The sequence below is a fragment of the Procambarus clarkii genome, chromosome 46 (assembly GCF_040958095.1).
Source record: "Procambarus clarkii isolate CNS0578487 chromosome 46, FALCON_Pclarkii_2.0, whole genome shotgun sequence".
In the NCBI taxonomy this organism is placed as follows: Eukaryota; Metazoa; Arthropoda; class Malacostraca; order Decapoda; family Cambaridae; genus Procambarus; species Procambarus clarkii.
Window position 1 is genome coordinate 872,461 of NC_091195.1, and position 20,696 is coordinate 893,156.

The 20,696-nt window shown below is 46.5% G+C and overlaps 2 protein-coding genes across 2 annotated transcripts; one reads left to right on the top strand and one right to left on the bottom strand.

The window, feature by feature from the left end:
- Positions 1-1,340: 1,340 nt before the first annotated feature.
- On the top strand, positions 1,341-3,563 carry LOC138350493 (basic proline-rich protein-like). Its single transcript, XM_069301511.1, has 2 exons — positions 1,341-2,112; positions 2,278-3,563. Exons 1-2 carry the CDS (start codon positions 1,341-1,343, stop codon positions 3,561-3,563), a joined length of 2,058 nt encoding a protein of 685 aa, XP_069157612.1.
- A 571-nt stretch (positions 3,564-4,134) lies between these two features.
- Positions 4,135-20,660, bottom strand: LOC138350494 (caldesmon-like). Its single transcript, XM_069301512.1, has 2 exons — positions 19,571-20,660; positions 4,135-4,238 (listed from the first exon to the last, which is right to left on the bottom strand). The coding sequence occupies exons 1-2, from the start codon at positions 20,658-20,660 to the stop codon at positions 4,135-4,137; spliced, it is 1,194 nt and encodes a 397-aa protein (XP_069157613.1).
- Between the last annotated feature and the right edge of the window lie 36 nt (positions 20,661-20,696).

Consider the following 20,696-nt stretch of genomic DNA (forward strand, 5'->3'; position numbering starts at 1 on the left):
GTGGTGGTTATCGTGGTGGAGTGTTGCAGCAGGTGGTGGTTATGGTGGTGGAGTGTGGCAGCAGGTGGTGGTTATCATGGTCTGCTCTGGTGGCCACGCTCACACCGTGCCGGGAGGTCTGCTCTGGTGGCCACGCTCACACCTTGCCGGGAGGTCTGCTCTGGTGGCCACGCTCACACCGTGCTGGTAGGTCTGCTCTGGTGGCCACGCTCACACCTTGCCGGGAGGTCTGCTCTGGTGGCCACGCTCACACCGTGCTGGTAGGTCTGCTCTGGTGGCCACGCTCACACCTTGCCGGGAGGTCTGCTCTGGTGGCCACGCTCACACCGTGCTGGTAGGTCTGCTCTGGTGGCCACGCTCACACCTTGCCGGGAGGTCTGCTCTGGTGGCCACGCTCACACCGTGCCGGGAGGTCTGCTCTGGTGGCCACGCTCACACCGTGCCGGGAGGTCTGCTCTGGTTGCCACGCTCACACCGTGCCGGGAGGTCTGCTCTGGTGGCCACGCTCACACCTTGCTGGTAGGTCTGCTCTGGTGGCCACGCTCACACCGTGCTGGTAGGTCTCCTCTGGTGGCCACGCTCACACCGTGCTGGGAGGTCTGCTCTGGTGGCCACGCTCACACCGTGCCGGGAGGTCTGCTCTGGTGGCCACGCTCACACCGTGCCGGGAGGTCTGCTCTGGTGGCCACGCTCACACCTTGCCGGGAGGTCTGCTCTGGTGGCCACGCTCACACCGTGCTGGGAGGTCTGCTCTGGTGGCCACGCTCACACTGTGCTGGGAGGTCTGCTCTTTATTATAAGTATATTATCTGCTTTCTTGCTAATTACAAGAAATTGACTTGCTTTACTACCGGTTACAAATAAAGTAATGCCATTCATGGTGATATGTAAATAACGTTCTTTCCAAGTGATTACAAGTAAAATCCAAGCTCTCTAGTTGATTGCAAGTAAATTGCTTGTGGTTCAGTTAGTTACACGCAAATTGCATGCTTTACTGGATATAACGATGAATAAGCATATTTGGTACTGTGTAGTGAAAAAAATAACTACATTGAAATGAGAATAATAGGTAAAGTGTGGTGAGAATAATGACCACACTGTATTGAGAATAATGACTACTGTGTGGTGAGAATAATTACAATGTGGTGAGAAATATTACTACATGGTGGTGAGAATAATAACTCTAGTATCGTGAAAAAATAAGCACAGTGTATTGAAAATAATACCTAGAGTGTGTGTTGTTGGGATCTAACGTCCTGCTGAGGAGCAAACCCAACATATATAAACAAGTAGTTAAACCAATAGTAATTCCAATTATTTTCAACGAGGTCTCATTTCAAATGGCTTTGTCAGGCGTCATTCGCCCCCAGCCTGGCCCATCACCAGGCATCATTCTCCCCCAGCCTGGCCCATCACCAGGCGTCATTCTCCCCCAGCCTGGCTTATCACCATGTGTCATTCTGCCCCAGCCTGGCCCATCATCAGGCGTCATTCGCCCCCAGCCTGGCCCATCATCAGGCGTCATTCGCCCCCAGCCTGGCCCATCATCAGGCGTCATTCGCCCCCAGCCTGGCCCATCACCAGGTGTCATTCGCCCCCAGCCTGGCCCATCACCAGGTGTCATTCTCCCCCAGCCTGGACCATCACCAGGTGTCATTCTCCCCCAGCTTGGCCCATCACCAGGCGTCATTCTCCCCCAGCCTGGTCCATCACCAGGTGCCATTCTCCCCCAGCCTGGTCCATCATCAGGCGTCATTCGCCCCCAGCCTGGCCCATCATCAGGCGTCATTCGCCCCCAGCCTGGCCCATCACCAGGTGTCATTCTCCCCCAGCCTGGCCCATCACCAGGTGTCATTCGCCCCCAGCCTGGCCCATCATCAGGCGTCATTCGCCCCCAGCCTGGCCCATCATCAGGTGTCATTCTCCCCCAGCCTGGCCCATCATCAGGTGTCATTCTCCCCCAGCCTGGCCCATCACCAGGTGTCATTCTCCCCCAGCCTGGCCCATCATCAGGCGTCATTCGCCCCCAGCCAGGCCCATCATCAGGTGTCATTCTCCCCCAGCCTGGCCCATCATCAGGCATCATTCTCCCCCAGCCTGGCCCATCAACAGGCATCATTCTCCCCCAGCCTGGCCCATCATCAGGTGTCATTCTCCCCCAGCCTGGCCCATCACCAGGTGTCATTCTCCCCCAGCCTGGCCCATCATCAGGCATCATTCTCCCCCAGCCTGGCCCATCATCAGGTGTCATTCTCCCCCAGTCTGGCCCATCAACAGGCATCATTCTCCCCCAGCCTGGCCCATCATCAGGTGTCATTCTCCCCCAGCCTGGCTCATCAACAGGCATCATTCTCCCCCAGCCTGGCCCATCATCAGGTGTCATTCTCCCTCAGCCAGGTCCATCATCAGGCATCATTCTCCCCCAGCCTGGCCCATCATCAGGTGTCATTCTCCCCCAGCCTGGCCCATCACCAGGCATCATTCTACTTCAGCCTGGCCCATCATCAGGCATCATTCTCCCCCAGCCTGGCCCATCATCAGGTGTCATTCTCCCCCAGCCTGTCCCATCATCAGGCATCATTCTCCCCCAGCCTGGCCCATCAACAGGCATCATTCTCTCCCAGCCTGGCCCATCACCAGGCATCATTCTACTTCAGCCTGGCCCATCATCAGGTGTCATTCTCCCCCAGTCTGGCCCATCAACAGGCATCATTCTCCCCCAGCCTGGCCCATCATCAGGTGTCATTCTCCCCCAGCCTGGCTCATCAACTGGCATCATTCTCCCCCAGCCTGGCCCATCATCAGGTGTCATTCTCCCTCAGCCAGGTCCATCATCAGGCATCATTCTCCCCCAGCCTGGCCCATCATCAGGTGTCATTCTCCCCCAGCCTGGCCCATCATCAGGCATCATTCTCCCCCAGCCTGGCCCATCATCAGGCATCATTCTCCCCCAGCCTGGCCCATCATCAGGCATCATTCTTCCCCAGCCTGGCCCATCATCAGGTGTCATTCTCCCCCAGCCTGGCCCATCATCAGGCATCATTCTCCCCCAGCCTGGCCCATCATCAGGCATCATTCTCCCCCAGCCTGGCCCATCATCAGGTGTCATTCTCCCCCAGTCTGGCCCATCATCAGGCATCATTCTTCCCCAGCCTGGCCCATCATCAGGCATCATTCTTCCCCAGCCTGGCCCATCATCAGGTGTCATTCTCCCCCAGCCTGGCCCATCATCAGGCATCATTCTCCCCCAGCCTGGCCCATCATCAAGCATCATTCTCCCCCAGCCTGGCCCATCATCAGGCATCATTCTTCCCCAGCCTGGCCCATCATCAGGTGTCATTCTCCCCCAGCCTGGCCCATCATCAGGCATCATTCTCCCCCAGCCTGGCCCATCATCAGGCATCATTCTCCCCCAGCCTGGCCCATCATCAAGCATCATTCTTCCCCAGCCTGGCCCATCACCAGGTGTCATTCTCCTCCAGCCTGGCCCATCAACAGGTTTACACATCTTTCGCGGGAGGCACTCTGAAACACGTAATACGTCGAGCCATCACACTGTATAACGGAGTGGAGCACTGTATAGGTGGATTATATCGTCCACTGTCAGCCTAGAATTGACGATGGAGAGAAGAGAATTGTCTGGGGCGTGTGCGTGGGATCACCCACTCCATTGGTTCGAGTCCTCATCAGTGCTCCGACAGATTTTTTTATTGATACATCACATCTGAGTGAACAGCTAGTGTTCACTGTTGTGAGAATTATAGTTACAGTATTGTGGGAATAATAACTACAGTGTGGTGAGAATAATAACTACATTGTAGTGAGACAGAAAGAGACTGACAGACAGATAGGTACAGACAAAGAAAGAGACATTGACAGAGACAGAGGGAGGGGGAAGACAGAGACAGACAGTAGACGGGAGAGAGGGAACGATTTGGGGTAGGACGGGGGGGATAGGAATGGTGCCCAACCAATTTGACTGTCGGGGAATGAACATCGACCTGCATGAAGCGAGACCTTCGCTCTACCGTCAAACCACAGTAGTAGAGCTGTTACAGCCACTATGGGACGCAACCGGGTTCTTTGCTGGAAGAACCAAAGTACTAGTATCCGACCCCAAATCGGTAGTGGCTTTCAAGGAGTTGGCTTGGTATTGCAAGTAAAATAACATGGGGGAGTTAAAAGGAATACGACACTTCGTCTTTTATCAATATATTCACACATCACTTTCCCATCACCTTAATAGAATCATAAACGAAGTATTACTACACTGATATATACACATGTGTCGCTCTCAAAGGACACTAAGAGCTCCTCTATGCTTATGCAATGTAGCCTTGTCAACTTCCGTGTTTCCTCAACACACAGTACCGTCCTCAACCAGTACTGGGAAACACCAACACCTAAAATATCACAAGGTGCTCCTTGTGAACGCCCACAATCACTCTCAAGCCTAGTGCTGGCAGAGAACATCATCGTGCTGCTGGGCCTCTTCACGAACAAATACAAGGGTAGCGAACCTCTGGCAGGAGCGTCTTGCAACTAGCTAGTTACACTCCTCCATAGCACCTCACTGTCGGTCGTCTCTTCCTCTAGCCAGTCCGGGGATACGCCGAATTCTGTCACTGCCACTTCACAGGCAGACAGCAGATACTACTCAGTTCCTCTTCGGCGGCGGCTCACTGCTCACGTAAAGCAGAATGAAATAGAGAGATAATAGGCTGCCCGGGTAGACTGACTGTCTTCGTACCACAGCAGCCCTACGTCGCCTCTGTGGATACATAAACTGGCCGGTACTTGTGAACTAAAAAATACCACTTACGGACTCTGACCTTGACATACTACTCATATTCCAAAAGATGGTGTTGATATCCAGGCGCCACCACACCAGAGGTCAGCTACAGCGACTCTTCGGGCTGACCAAGGCAGAAATCTAGAGTCTCTTGCAGGTATCATACTGCCAGCACCAGATGGCGTCGTCCATTTTGTGGGGGTTTCGGGAGCGGACTCACAGATGGCGTTGACGTCGCTGCTCCATGCTCCGACGATGGAGTCGGGTTCGTAACAAGAGCAGACAGTAGATGGGTGGTTAGATTAATTGATAGATGAATAGCTAGATGGATAGATATAAATGATAGATGACTGAACAGATATATGGATACAGGGATAGAGGAATAGGTAGATCGATAGATTAATGGATAGATAGATGGATGGATAGATAGATGGATGGAAGGATATATAGATGGATAGACATACAGATGAATGGATAGACAGGTAAATGCACGGATATATATAGATGGATGGATTAATGGGTGGATAGAAGGATACCTCTATGGAAAGACTGATAAATAGCTACCAATATATGGATAGATATATTGGTAGATAAATAGAGAGAGATGGATTGATAGATAAAAGGATATATCGAAGGATGCATATATGAATACATAAATGGATGTATAGAAAGCTAGGTAGACAAATAGATTGATGGATATATGGATAGATGGTCAGAGACATGGATGTATGGATGAATAGATAACAGGATTTATAGATTGATAGCTGGATGTATGGATGAATAGATAACAGGATTTATAGATTGATAGCTGGATGTATGGATGAATAGATAACAGGATTCATAGATTGATAGCTGGATGTATGTACATATGGATGAATAGATGAATAGTTAGATAAATAGCTAGATTGACAGAGTGATAGTTTTACTCACCTAATAGTGCTTGCGAGTTTTGAGCCTAGGCTCTTTGTTCTCGGCTGTCAATTGTCAATCAACTGGTGTACAAATGCTTGAGCGCATTGGGCTGTATCGTGCCTTGCATAGTAGGCAAATCGTGCCTTGCATAGTAGGCAGAGAAGTGCGTTCTGGCTACTAGGTACGACATATATATATACATATATATGTCGTACCTAGTAGCCAGAACGCCCTACTCGGCCTACTATGCAGGGCACGATTTGCCTAGTAAGCCAAGTTTTCCAGAATTTATATTTTTTTTCGATTTTTTGTCTTATGAAACGATAAAGCTATTAATTTTACTATATATGAGTAAATTGTTTTTTGTTTGAGTTAAAACTAACGTAGATATATGACCGAACCTAACCAACCCTACCTAACCTAACCTATCTAAACCTAACCTAAACTAACACAACTACGTCAGTAATTTATATTCTCAATATAATATAATAATAATAATTCAAATAAACTAACTGGAAGCAATATATTGAAAATAAAGAAAATCACTCAGCCTATTAGGCAAATCGTTCCTTGCATAGTAGGCCGAGAAGTGCATTCTGGCTACTAGGTAAGACATACTGTATATTAGTATATATTGGTAGCAGTCTTTCTTGTAAACATATGTTGGTGAACATGACCGAAAAAGTAAGATTAATAATTCTAACACGAATGTGTTCAATATTTCTTATGTTTTTCTTTACTGTCGGTTGTAATGAAAATAACAATTCTCGAAAATTAATTTCTTATTAATGGTCTGACGCCTGAACGCGTTTCGTAAATCGTATTACATTTTGAAAGACTTAATTTACACACAAATTCATCGTACTTATACTCTAATGGGTGAGGTGATATGGTACAAAAGTTTTGGGTGAGGTGACAAATACAAAACAAAACACGAAACAATGGGTATAGCGTGGATATGTGGACATAAGAATGGAAGTAACTGCAGAAGGCCAATTGGCCCATACTTCCTCTAGCAGCTTCCATTATGGTTCTGGGTCTTGAAATGGATAGAATATAGTTGTGCATTAATTGGCTGTTGATTGCTGGTGTTGACTTTTTGATGTGTAGTGCCACGCTGATGTCAAGCCCCCTGCTATCGCTGTACCTATCGATGATTTCTGTGTTGTTTGTTAAGATTTGTCTGGTGATGGTCTGGTTGTGAGAAGAGATTATATGTTGTCATGCCTATATACTGAATTCTTAGGGGCTTACAGTCCCCAAGTGAGCATTTAAGGGCATAGACGACGTTGCTCTCCTTCAAAGCGTTCTGCTTGATGGAAGGCCCAACCACTTCTGTATGTGGGTGTGTCTGTATGTGGGTGTGGGTATCTTGCTGATTGGCGAAAGTGGGTTTCCAGGCTTGTGGGTCTTGACATTCCCATACACTTAACCAGGTTTGCATTACCCAATAATCTTCCGTAGGTGGAGTCTGTCATAGCTTTGTCACCTCACCCAAAACTTTTGTGCCACATCACCTCACCCAAAACGAGTATAAGTAGGAATGTATTTTATGTGTAAACTAAGTCTTTGAAAATGTAATAAGCATTACGAAACGCATTCAGCCGTCAGACTAGAAATAAAGAATGAATTTTGGAGAGTTAATTTATCAATTTCCCTCGACAGTAAAGAAGATCGTAAGAAATATTGAGAAGATTCGTGTTAGAATTATTAATCTTACCCTTTCGGTCATATTCAACAACATATATTTGTATATATATATATATATATATATATATATATATATATATATATATATATATATATATATATATATATACATATATAGGGGTAACTGCAGAAGGCTTATTGGCCCATACGAGGCAGCTCCTATCTAAACACAAAGATTAATCCAGTGTAATTGGTCTATTATGTTGGACATTGTCTTCTGTGTTGTCATCGTTATGTTCTGGTCTTGTCCTTACTCTCATGGTGGGTAGAGTAAATAGTTCCGTGATTTGGGTGTTCATGGTAGGTCGCTCTATTCTTATGTGAATTGCCTCAAGAATTTGTAATCTTCTTGCATCTTGGGTTTTGTCTATTATGCAGGTATTCTTGTTCAACATTTCTCTTGTTAGAGTAATGTCATGGGCTTGTCTCATGTGATTCCTAGGGGCACCGGATTGAAGATGACATGTCAAACGCCTCGTCAGCTTGGTCGACGTCATACCTATGTACTTACATTGAAGGGTACATCCTTCGTGGGGGCAAGTGTACATGTTGTGACGGTAACGCGTTGGTGTTCGGCTGTTTAAGGCTAGGGGTATGGCCTCGTCACATAGTTATAAAAAAAAAATAGAAAAACTGGAACTTCGTCTGTGGTAAGGTAAGGAGAAGACACACAAAACACAAGTAAAACTTTAACAATGAAATTTTAATTACGTTAAATAAATCAAAACATGAAAATAATGCACAAACAAATTCTTATAATAAAATCAATGAATCAAAATAATAAGAATACTTAAATGACACAATGAAAAGTTACGTTAAGGCAAAATAACAAGAAGTGCAATACAACAGTAAATGGGAGGTGCTGGAATATTGGCTTAAAGCCACCACCTCTCTCAGTACACTCTAGAGTCTAGCTGGGAGGTGTGCTGGCTACGAAAGCACTGAACATTCTGAGGACTGATGTTGGGGCGACCCCAGACATCAGGTAGTATTGGGGGGGGGCGAGGCAGGTGCAGCCAGACCGGCGACCAATCAGCGGAGCCGTAGCGATCAACGGGTAGTTTGGTGGTTGGAGTTCGAACAGGTGGCTGGCTGCATACGTTTCTGCTCACCCTGGCAAGCCTTGCTGGTGTTGTTGTCGTTGTTGGACATTTCTTCCATAGTCTTTTTATATAATTGTGAAGACGTAATTATGGAGGGAAGAGCAGGCTCAATCTCTTGAAGGAGATTATCGTCACAACTCTCCCCCGAAGCCTGCGGTTCTGGAAGAAGTACGTCGTTATGTGGTGGAGTAATGGATGGAGTTGCTTCTACTTCATAAACTCTGGAGAGATCATGGGCTAAGATGTTGTCAGACTCTTGGTATAGCGTGTCTCCAGGTTGAATTTCTGCAGTTAGCAAGCCCATAGTAGAAGACGTTGAGATGAGAAGTGGGCGTGCTGCAGGAGGTGTAGGGTGGTGTGGTCCGTATTGATGGTGGACCGAGCACTTTTCAGGTGTGGAGTGAAGTGCTGAAGCTTCAGGATGAGGAAGAGTAGCTCCTTGCCAATTGTTCCGTCGTTCCTTGTAGCAGTAGTCGCTGACAGGTGAATTCTTCTCGCCTCGTTGCTGCATCACGACACCACCATCGTCGGTACCATTGGCGTCGACATGGAGGATGTAGGGCTTATCTGACGAGGTGAGAGTGGAATTAGAAGAGGGCATAGGAGCACGATTATTATCCTGAAAGCATTTGGGAAGATCATTAAGGATTTTGGAATTAGAAAGCGCCGACTCCTTGTCAGTGCTTTCGGGAGAAGAAGCCGGGATGGTCTCACTGTGGATGTAGGGTTCTGTGAAGGTAGAATAGTTAGTCAAGACAGTGGGAGGAGTACCATTATATTGCTTCAGGAGGTTGACGTGGCACAGCTGGGTCTTCCGCCGCCTATCTGGAGTCTCTATCACATAATTATTATTATTCCTGCACTCTTTGACGCAGTAGGGTCCTGAAAATCTGTTCTGTAAAGGTGAACCTGGGATAGGGAAATAAGCAAGGACGAAGTCTCCCGGCTTGAATTTTCTTACTTTGCTGGTCTGGTCGTAATGAGTCTTCATTCTCACCTGGGCTTTCAATAGATTATCATGAGCAAAGCGGTGGACTCTCTCTAGAATGTGTTGAAGGTTTTGAAGAAACTGGGGCACATTCTGATGCTCACTGAAGGTGGCATCTCTGAGAGAGTCTTTGAAAGCCTTAAGGGGAGTACGGCACTTACGGCCGTAGAGCATCTCATAAGGAGATACTCCTAGGGACTCATTGGGGAGACTTCTGAAAATACACATTATTAGGTCAATCTGCTTATCCCAATCCTTTGAGGTTTCACTACAAAACTTTTTCAAGAGTGCTTTGATGGTCTGATGACTACGTTCAAGAGAACCCTGTGAAGCAGGATGATAGGGGCTGGACAATACCTGTTTGATGTTGAACTCCTCCAGTGTCCTTTTGAAGAGATCACTGGTGAAGTTGGTGCCACAGTCACTTTGAATCTCCCTGGGAAATCCGTATTGAGTGAAGATCTTCAATAGATGTTTGATAACCGTAGCAGCCGTGATGTTCTTCACTGGAACTGCTATGGGAAATCTGGTGGTAGGACACAGGATGGTTAGGATGTAGGCGTTACCTGAACTGGTCCGAGGTAAAGGACCAACACAGTCTATTATGAGTCTGTGGAAAGGTTCCGCAGGCACCTGTATGGGAATCAGTGGTGCTCTGGGAATGGAGACGTTCGGTTTGCCTGCCATCTGACATGTATGACACTGTTTTACGTACTGTTTGACGTTGTTTACCATACCTGGCCAGTAGTAGTCTTGACGAATCCCATGGTAAGTCTTGTTGAAGCCGTAGTGGGAGAATGCTCCATGGGCCAGGTGTAGAATAGTGGGCCGCAGGCTGGTGGGAATCACAAGTTGTTCGGTGTTGGCCCAATCGTCCTCCTCCTTCAGTTTACTGGGTCTATATCTGCGGTAGAGCAAGTCGTTCTCTAGGAAGAACCCAGGAATACTGTCGGGTTGAGTCTCAGCCTGGAAAAACAATGGTGTTAAAGTAAGATCTTCCCTCTGCAACTTACGGAACTCCAACTTGGTCAGATGCGGGGGTAGTTTCTGAGGGTCTTGAGGGACAGCGGTAGCAGTAGAGTCAGCTGGCTGTGGACGTGCGGCTTGTGCACGGGTGGTCACGAGAACCGGAGGAGAAACTTCATCACTCTCTTGAACCTCTGCTGGAACATACTCGAGAATAGGATTTATTGGCACAGAGTTACACACCTGGGGTTTGTCCATGACGATCAGGTTGGTCGGTTGCAGGTCTTCTGCCAAGTCGTTGCCTAGGAGAAGTTGCACTCCAGGCATGGGAAAAGGCTTTTCCCTGACGGCGACTTGGACTTCCCCGTTCACGTAGGGACAATTCAGGTGGACTCTGGCGAGAGGGTATGGAGTGGTAGCAGTGAGGTCAGTGATGAAGACTGTTTCCCCGGTGTAGACTATGTGGGGCACAGCCGACTTCAAGATGATCGATTGTAGAGCCGCTGTGTCCCTCAAGATCTTCAATTTGAAACGTCCCTCCGGATTTGAACCGTTGGCAGAGACAGTTCCAGTATACAGGTGGTTACTGAAAAGAGAAAGATCATTAACATCAACACCAACATTCATCACAGGCTTACCGGACTTAGGAGGAGTTGGTTTGGGTCGTTGTTGGTCAGTGGTTCCCTTGTATTGAGACTTACCACACTTGTCTATGGTATGTCCATAGAGTCTACAATACTTGCAGTACAGTTGTGAACCAGCTTGATCGGGGCTCACCTTCTCGTAACTGTACCACGACTTCTTACTGGAGGATGGTTCAGGTGTCAGCCGGTGGATGAGGCTGTAAGTGTCAGCCGACTTAGCACACTTCAGGTAGTCGGTTTCTTCTTTATCTGCTAAGTAGAGGCGGACAGGAGGCGGCACACGTCTCAAGAATTCTTCAACAAGCATCAGGTTGACGAGTTCTGTAAAAGTAGAGACATGTGCTGCTTCCAGCCATTTCATGAAATACCTCCGTTTCGTGTTAGCAAACTCGAGGAAGGTAGTGGTACTTGCCTTCAGGTGGTCACGGAATTTCCTTCTATAACTTTCGGTGGAAAGTAGGTAGGCGTCCAACACTGCTTGTTTCAGAGTGTAGTAGTCATTCTCAGACGCCAAAGTACTGAGTGTGACTGCAGCTCTACCTGTAAGATGGACTCTGAGAAGTGTGGCCCATTGGTTGACAGGCCAACTGAGTTGATTAGCAAGGGTTTCAAAGGTGGTGAAAAAAACATCAACTTCTGCTTCTACAAAGGATGGCATTAACTTACTTGCATGTGATATATTAAAACTGGCGGGAAGATTGGCAGTAGCTTGCTGGCGTTGAGTGAAGTGGGAAGTTTCCAAGGCGATTTCGCGTTGACGACACTCTAGAGCCAGAGTTGCTTGTTGCTTGTCATGTTCACGTTGCATTTCCAACTCGCGTTGTTTGGTTTCAAGCTGTACGCGTTCCCGCTCCTGGAGTGCTTCAAGCTGTACTCGTTCCCGCTCCTGGAGTAGTGCAACCTCACGTTCGTGTTCTTCTCTCCTCAAGGCAGCTTCGCGTTCTTGTTCGTCTCTCCTCAAAGCAGCTTCGCGTTCGTGTTCCTCCCTTCGTATGGCAGCTGCTTCTCTTTGCTGCTCACGTTCAATCTTGGCCAGCTCTAGTTTAAGTTTCATCGTTGCCAAGTCAGTTTTCTCTGCAATATAGTAAGTTTCATGAGTTTCAGAGTCTATCTTACCTTGCTCTAAATAGTAATCCAGCAACAGGTTGTGTAGGTCATTTTTGTTGGCTTGGTAGGGAACTTCTAGTTGATACTCATGTGCAAGAGTTTGTAATTCAGTCCTCTTGGCACGACTTAAAGTCCCTATTTCACCTGCTGGATTTGCACGGAAAGTTTGGAGACGAAACATGGTGAAATTAGCAAATAAAGGTACACGAATGTTCAATAATGAAATGTCAGAAACAGGACAACGTGGCAACTGGTACCTATCCTGTGTGATCTTTAACAATTAACGTTAAGTGAAAGATATTAAATTAAATCAAGGGCGCAGGAAATCTTGTACCCGGTACTCATGTAAGAGAATAAGGGCAAGAAAATCCTACTAACAAATGAAACAAAGTTTCGAAAACAAATGAAACAGTCAAATGCTTCAAAAGTAAAATTGGTAGTCCAAGGATGTAGGCATACCTTGCCAAGTCTCTAAAGGACATAAAGCAAGTTTTTCCCACTGAATTTAATATGATACTTACAGAATTAGCGAACTTTTGTGCTCTGAAAAAATAAGCTAATTCCCTACCGTTGTATGTATCATCATCTCTGACTGACGTGTAGGGGTGCGAGGTGTCAACTGGTGACGAGAACTGCTGCTGAGGTCCCAATTCAGCAACTAAAGTTCGAGCTAGAGGAACTATGGCCCTCTTTGTCCTCCTACAGTCAGATTGCAGAAGATTGGGTACTCTTGACCCGGGGCAGACCACAGTACCAGGGTACCAATATGATGATCTGTCAGAATGAGAAATATTCAAGGGACATAGATGGTAAACACGAGTAATAACAAGGAGGGAGAGATGACCAATTAAGAGTATGACTGCGGCCTACAGTCACCACGTAATCCAAAGTTGTCTCACCTTCACTATAGTTACTCTCGTAATGCACAATACACCGCACCTTATAAAAATGAAATTGAATGAAAAATAGTAAAGCTACGTTAACAAAGTTAAATACGCTTACCATAAATTACCACTTGGCACCAGTACCTGAGTGAAGCTCCTAGGACAGGCCCCCATATAACTTGTGACGGTAACGCGTTGGTGTTCGGCTGTTTAAGGCTAGGGGTATGGCCTCGTCACATAGTTATAAAAAAAAAATAGAAAAACTGGAACTTCGTCTGTGGTAAGGTAAGGAGAAGACACACAAAACACAAGTAAAACTTTAACAATGAAATTTTAATTACGTTAAATAAATCAAAACATGAAAATAATGCACAAACAAATTCTTATAATAAAATCAATGAATCAAAATAATAAGAATACTTAAATGACACAATGAAAAGTTACGTTAAGGCAAAATAACAAGAAGTGCAATACAACAGTAAATGGGAGGTGCTGGAATATTGGCTTAAAGCCACCACCTCTCTCAGTACACTCTAGAGTCTAGCTGGGAGGTGTGCTGGCTACGAAAGCACTGAACATTCTGAGGACTGATGTTGGGGCGACCCCAGACATCAGGTAGTATTGGGGGGGGGGCGAGGCAGGTGCAGCCAGACCGGCGACCAATCAGCGGAGCCGTAGCGATCAACGGGTAGTTTGGTGGTTGGAGTTCGAACAGGTGGCTGGCTGCATACGTTTCTGCTCACCCTGGCAAGCCTTGCTGGTGTTGTTGTCGTTGTTGGACATTTCTTCCATAGTCTTTTTATATAATTGTGAAGACGTAATTATGGAGGGAAGAGCAGGCTCAATCTCTTGAAGGAGATTATCGTCACAATGTATACAACGCTTGACTGCTGTAGAGGGTTCTACAGCCCGTCGGTTCGGGCTGTTTTTGATAAGGAGTTCGGAAGGCTTCTTGGTTTTGTAGAATATTATCAGGTTTATGTTTTGGTTAGGAGTAGTGCATTTTACTCCTTTACGGATTATTTCTTTCATTATTCTTTCCTCTTTTATATGTTCACTGTGCATGGTTGATTTGTAATATAATTTTATTGGAGGTGTTGTGGTTTCTGTTCTAGGTTCTGGATTATACCAACGGTCCAAGTGTCTACTTATAGCAGCGTTTATTTCCGCGTTGCTATATCCGTTGTTCACCAATACCTGAGTTACTCTTTCAAACTCTCTACTCACGTTGCTCCATTCAGAGCAGTGGGTAAGCGCTCGACGAATATAAGCATTGAGAACACTGGCTTTGTATCTTTGGGGGCACTCACTTCTACCGTTCAGGCATTATCCTTTGTTGGTGGGCTTGGTATATACGTTGGTGCTTAAAGAGGTTCCTGTTTTTGTTATTAGTACATCCAGGAATGGCAGACTGTTATTTTTACTATTTTCATGTGTAAATCGGAGTACTGACTCTCTCTCTAGGTGTCTTTTTAGGTCAATTAGTTCATCTGGGTCTTTTACTATTACGAATATGTCATCTACTCCTAACCAAAACATAAACCTGATAACATTCTACAAAACGAAGAAGACTTCCGAACTCCTTATCAAAAACAGCCCGAAGCCGACGGAGAACCCTCTACAGCAGTCAAGCGTTGTATACATGTACACTTGCCCCCACGAAGGATGCAACCTTCAATGTAAGTACATAGGTATGACGTCGACCAAGCTGACGAGGCGTTTGACATGCCATCTTCAATCTGGTGCCCCTAGGAATCACATGAGACAAGCCCATGACATTACTCATGACATTACTCATTACTCATTAGAGCAAGAGAGGGGTCATTTATACGTTTATTTCATCAAGTCCCTGTTAATATGGGAAGACACAGTGTCTATGCTTAAGGCACAACTCTCCTAAACACGAGAGTGAAGTATACAACTTTAGAACACTTTCCCACCAGGAGACTCGAACCCTAGCCAGCACAGAAGCCTTCCACCAACTGGCATAACAGGTACGCCTTAACCCGCTCCACCACCTGCTCAGACCCTTAAAAGAGATGGTAATTTCGGAGTATTTATATACCACAAAGATCACCACCTCCCAAGAGCACTAGAGCAAGTGAGGGGTCATTTATACATTTATTTCATCAAGTCCCTGTTAATATGGGAAGACACAGTGTCTATGCTTAAGGCACAACTCTCCTAAACACAAGAGTGAAGTATACAACTTTAGAACTCTTTCCCACCAGGAGACTCGAACCCTAGCCAGCACAGAAGCCTTCCAGCAACTGGCATAACAGGTACGCCTTAACCCGCTCCACCACCTGCTCAGACCCTTAAAAGAGATGGTAATTTCGGAGTATTTATATACCACAAAGATCGTGTTTAGGAGAGTTGTGCCATATATATATATATATATATATATATATATATATATATATATATATATATATATATATATATATATATATATATATATATATATATATATATATATATATATATATATATTTCTTGATGCTTCTATATTGGAGCGGAGTCTTGAGGTGGGTAGAATATATATATATGTCATACCTAGTAACCAGAACGCACTTCTCAGCCTACTATGCAAGGCCCAATTTGCCTAATAAGCCAAGTTTTCATGAATTAATTGGTTTTCGACTACCTAACCTACCTAACCTAACCTAACCTAACTTTTTCGGCTACCTAACCTAATATATAAAGATAGGTTAGGTTAGGTTAGTATTATAGACTGTGGGTTGGTTGGTGTTGTCGTCGTTGATCCTTCTCAACGGACAACCCAACCCACAACTCGGTAGAGTGCTTATACTAGGAGATCACCCTTGGCGCTTCTGGCTCTTGGAGAGGGGCTCAACGTCACACGTTTAGGGGATGCGGCTCCAACATTTAGCCTCGTTGTCACGTGCACACACCCACTCGAGCCGCTGTGACTCCCCACTCTCTCCTTTGGTGATATGATCTCCTCAATCCCCTTTTTTGACTTATTAGTATTACCTGTTACCCTGTCCACGGCAGTGGTTCTTGGTTCTTTCTCTCTCTCTCTCCTTCCTTACTACCTCCTGGGAAGCCTCACTAGGACAAGGGCAAACACCAGCAAATTGTGACACATTTACTGGACCAAGCACATACACAATACATACACACATATAATAATAATGAATCCTATACTCTATAATATCACAATCAGGTTGCACTCCAACACCATCAGAACTCTATTATCAGCTTATCAAGTGGTATCCTATCTCCTGGTTCACCACCTGATACTATCAACCTCCTCAAGTTGATCAAGTCTACATACACTGTTGCACCATCAGCAAGATAACATATATATATAGAAAATCAGCATTTGAATGCAATAACATATACCCGTATAAATGTTCATTGATACTCCAGTATAAAAAAACTCCTTGACGTAAGAATGCCAACAGTCACTCACCTCTCACTGCGTCTTGCACGCTAATGACAACCAAACACTATCAACTCCCTATAAGTAATCCACCAGAACTTCCCTTCCACCTCTGGAAGTTCACTACCCTAATATCCTTAGGTTCTTCCGGGCTTCACTACCAGGATCCTCTGCAGCTCCTCCAGGCTGCTATCATGAAGTTTCCTTGAGCAACTACGGTGCTACACCACCTCTACAGAAGCACGTGACACTCCTCTTCACTGCTGCTTCTCCTCACAGCTCGAGGTCCTCTGCTTCACTACCTTGTAGTCTCATCAATTACTTCATCTATGCTGGCTTCGAAGTTCTCAGCAACTTCTTCCCCAAAGAACAAACCTGCAACCCATCGACACTCCAATAAAATGTTCCCCTTTAACACAAACAAAAAATATTCACACAATATGTTTGCCTCAAACCTCTATCTGTTCTCTACATACAGTGAGAGTGGACTCCCCCGTTTTGGGCGGGTCCATACTCCACCTCGCCTGGCGGCGGTCCTCACTCGCTGGGAGGGTCTTCCTCCATCCGGAGCCGGGCTCCCTCAGTCGTCCGTCAGAGCTCAGAGGGGATGGACGTCGCTCCGTGCTCCTCCCTCTTCACTCTCCTATTTCAGGCCTTCTGCCTTATTAAAACATGTCTAACCTATAAATAAACATTGCTACTGTCGCTGGGCACACGACCAACTACAAACAATCACTATGAACTGGCGTATATCGTGCTTACCACAAATTAACTGATCGAGGGCGCTTTCCCTCTGACGGCGTCTGGTCACGGCGCTTACACCGCCCACAATAATGTCTCTGGCCGGCTTGATACTCTCTTCTTCGACCAGGACTTGAGACCACAACGTTCCCAGCTCAGTTCCACAGCTGGCACGTCTGCACACTTCTCTTCTCTTAGAGATATATCACTAGGGGTTCCCTTCTGGCGGGAGCTCAAATGGAGCGCGGCTTTCCCCTGCGATGTCTGGCACTCAAGTGAGGTCAAGGTCCTCCGGAAGCGAGCCTCACGCCTCCAGCAAAATGTCCACATCTCCTCGCCAGTCATTTATCTGTTTTCTTCTTCATTGCCCATAATCTCAAACTGTTATACATATCCAAGCAACTATTTTACATATGCGTTATCACCTCAATATTCGCTAGACCTTCTAATCAGGTCGGGCTTGATGAATAACTCTCAAGGAGGGAGACTCGTTTCTCCTGTAGGCTGAGATCATAACACTCCCCTCCCCTTATTTTTGAGAGTTATTCCAGTGGCAAAGCTCGGGATAATACATCCGCCACCACACTGTCTCGTTCGTCACCCGATATACTCTCTTAGGAGTCTACAATTAATTCGTTGCACCTTGCAACATCTTGCTCACAACTCGCCAGAAACACGATCTTCTCGTAAACGATCTGACCTCTCTGGCACCTCTTGGCTAGGCTGTCCTCCTTGGACGCCTGCCCTCCATCGGTCCACTCTACTTACTGTCTCCACCCTCCGTTTCCTCGTCTTCCTCTCTTCACATCCAGAGTCAGACATCTACTGTCTGTACCTCCTCTGTCGTCTTCATACTTCCATCTACTCCCATTATACTTTCGTCTCCTGTCATCATACTTCACTTCCTCGTCTTCACCGACGATCCTCCCTTTCGTCTCCTCATTTATCTGAGACCTCATCCTGTTCGACTTCCATCGAGTCCTCGGCTTTCCCCTATTCCTCCATGCTTGTATCATCTTCCTCTTCCCACATTTTTCACTTCTATACAACTCCATTTCTTCTCCTTCAACTCTTCTTCGTTCCCTAAAAGTTTCTTCGAGCATTGTACTACATCCAATAGCACTCGACTGTACATGTCGCTCTACCTCTCCTTGTGTGCTCGTAAGCATCTCTCCACACATACTGTCTCTTCTCCTTTCATTTTCTCGGCTATTACTCTTCACCATCTCTCCTCCACGTTTTCTGTGAAACATGTCAACTCTTGACATCTCCCGCAACTTAACTCCATTATCCATATGCCTCTGTGCTCGTGGACCACTTGACGCTCTACTCTCGTCTTCAGTCTGTCCACATCTTTCCTCATTCCTACTCAGCACAGTTGCGTTCACCTTCCGACTCTTAATTTCAGCAGTCTGGGCTCTACTCAGGTCCGCTCTCTTCACATGAGTTTTCTTCGGCTGGGCCATCTTCACTTTTGACCTCACCGAGACTTCATTTTCCTGGGCTGGACCTTCATCAAACAGCCATGCTATATCTACATCAATATCTTCCACCGGCTGAATCGACACTGTCTCATCTTCTCCAGTGTCTTCCTCGTCGGCCACCTCTGCCTTCATCACTACCGAGACAGGGTTTTCAATGGCTTGGCGGTCTCCTGACTCATCTCCTCGGATGTCAGTCAGGTTCACACTCTCAGGTGTCCCACCCGTGCCGTGGCCTTCTGGGCACTCCTCTGGCACAGTCTCCGCTATGACTCTTGGCAACACCTTTGTCCCGCACAAGTCATTTCCCAGGATCACTTGGACTCCTGGAATAGGTATGTCGGGGCACACTCCCAACATCACCTCTGCCGACACATATTCCGACCTTAGCTGGACAATACAAACGGGCATGTCACTCTCCGACAATAACCCATATACTCTCATCTTACTCCTGCCAGCTAACCGTCGATCATTCCCAATCAGGCTTCTCGCAATCAAGCTCTGATTAGCTCCGGTATCTCTTAAGATACCAACTTCTACCTCAGGTTGGCCTCCTACACTGATCCAACCTTTGCTCATGAACGGCCTATACCTCTCGTTCACTAAGTTCATCTTCTGTGGTTTGTCTCGGAACACATTAGTATATTTACTTCCGGGGTCACACATGGCCAGGGTCACAACTCTCTTGCCCTGTCTACAATCTCGCATCACGTGACCCAATCCGTTACAATTGTAACATCTCATCTGGGAAAAGTCTCTTCTATATGTACCAGAGTAGCTCTGACTCTGCCCACTCGTATTGGAGTTCCTCGGGTCAGACGTACTACTCGTACTCTGTGGAGCTTTATTGGACTCTTGATTCCCTAGATAACGATTAGCTTCTCGTTTAGCTCCTCCATCCTCACTTTCAGACGAAGTGCGCGACCTACTCTTCTGAGTTTTAGGGTACTTACTTTTATCTGCCGATTTATCAAAATTCTTTTCACCCCCGACTCTTCTGGGTCTTTCATAATTTCTTCCTCCCCAGACTCCACTGGGTCTGCTATTGCTGCATCTCGCCTCACCTCTCACTCTGTTCTCCCTTCGTGCCGTCTTAATTCTCTCTCGTTCTGCTTTAGCGGCCTCCATCTTTATCATAGCCAGTTCAGCCTTGGCCGTTTCCTGTTCGGCCTTGGCTCTCTCTTGTCCGACTTTAAGTTTTTCCTGTTCAGCTTTAGCTTTTTCCTGTTCGGCTTTAGCTTTCTCTTGCTCAGCTTTAGCTCGCTCCTGCTCGGCTTTGGCTTTCTCTTGCTCAAGCCGAGCCTGCCTCTCTTCACGTTGCAGCTGTACCTCATTGTCTCCTGGTTCCAACTTTGGTTCCACCTCGCGCCTCTCAAGGCTGCTTTCCCTGCTGCTACTTGAGTTTACATTAATTCCTTCGTCACTTGGCGCATCATCCGTTTCCTCTGAAATTTCTTCCAACCTATCGGGTACTTCATTCTGAGGCAGGGCTTCAGCTCCTCCTTGCTGGCACTGTGTTTCCTCTTGTTCACATTGGCGTTTCGCTTCCTTCTCTTCTTCTGCTTTTTGTTCCCTTAACCAAGTCCGCAGCGCCTCGCGTCCATCCTCTACCTTATCATGCCTACCCTTTAGGCCGAAATGGTCTTCCAACATCCTTATCTGCCTCCTAGTGCACATGTCTAGAATCTTCTCGTCACGAGTTTTGCAGAACATGCTTACTCTGTCTATCTGCATTATTGCCTTGATTTCCTTTCGTTTACTAGACGCCCTGTTTGATTTCAACCTAACACCATACATTTTACCGATCAACCAAAGTTGTTCCTGGGTACAATTTTGCAAGATTTCATCATCCCCTGTATCAATGTACTTCTGGGCTCTCGCAAGATCTTTCTCCGAACCTCTAAAATTCAGGACCGCTGTCATCCTGTCCTGTGAGTCTTCCCAAGAGAGAGAGTAAAC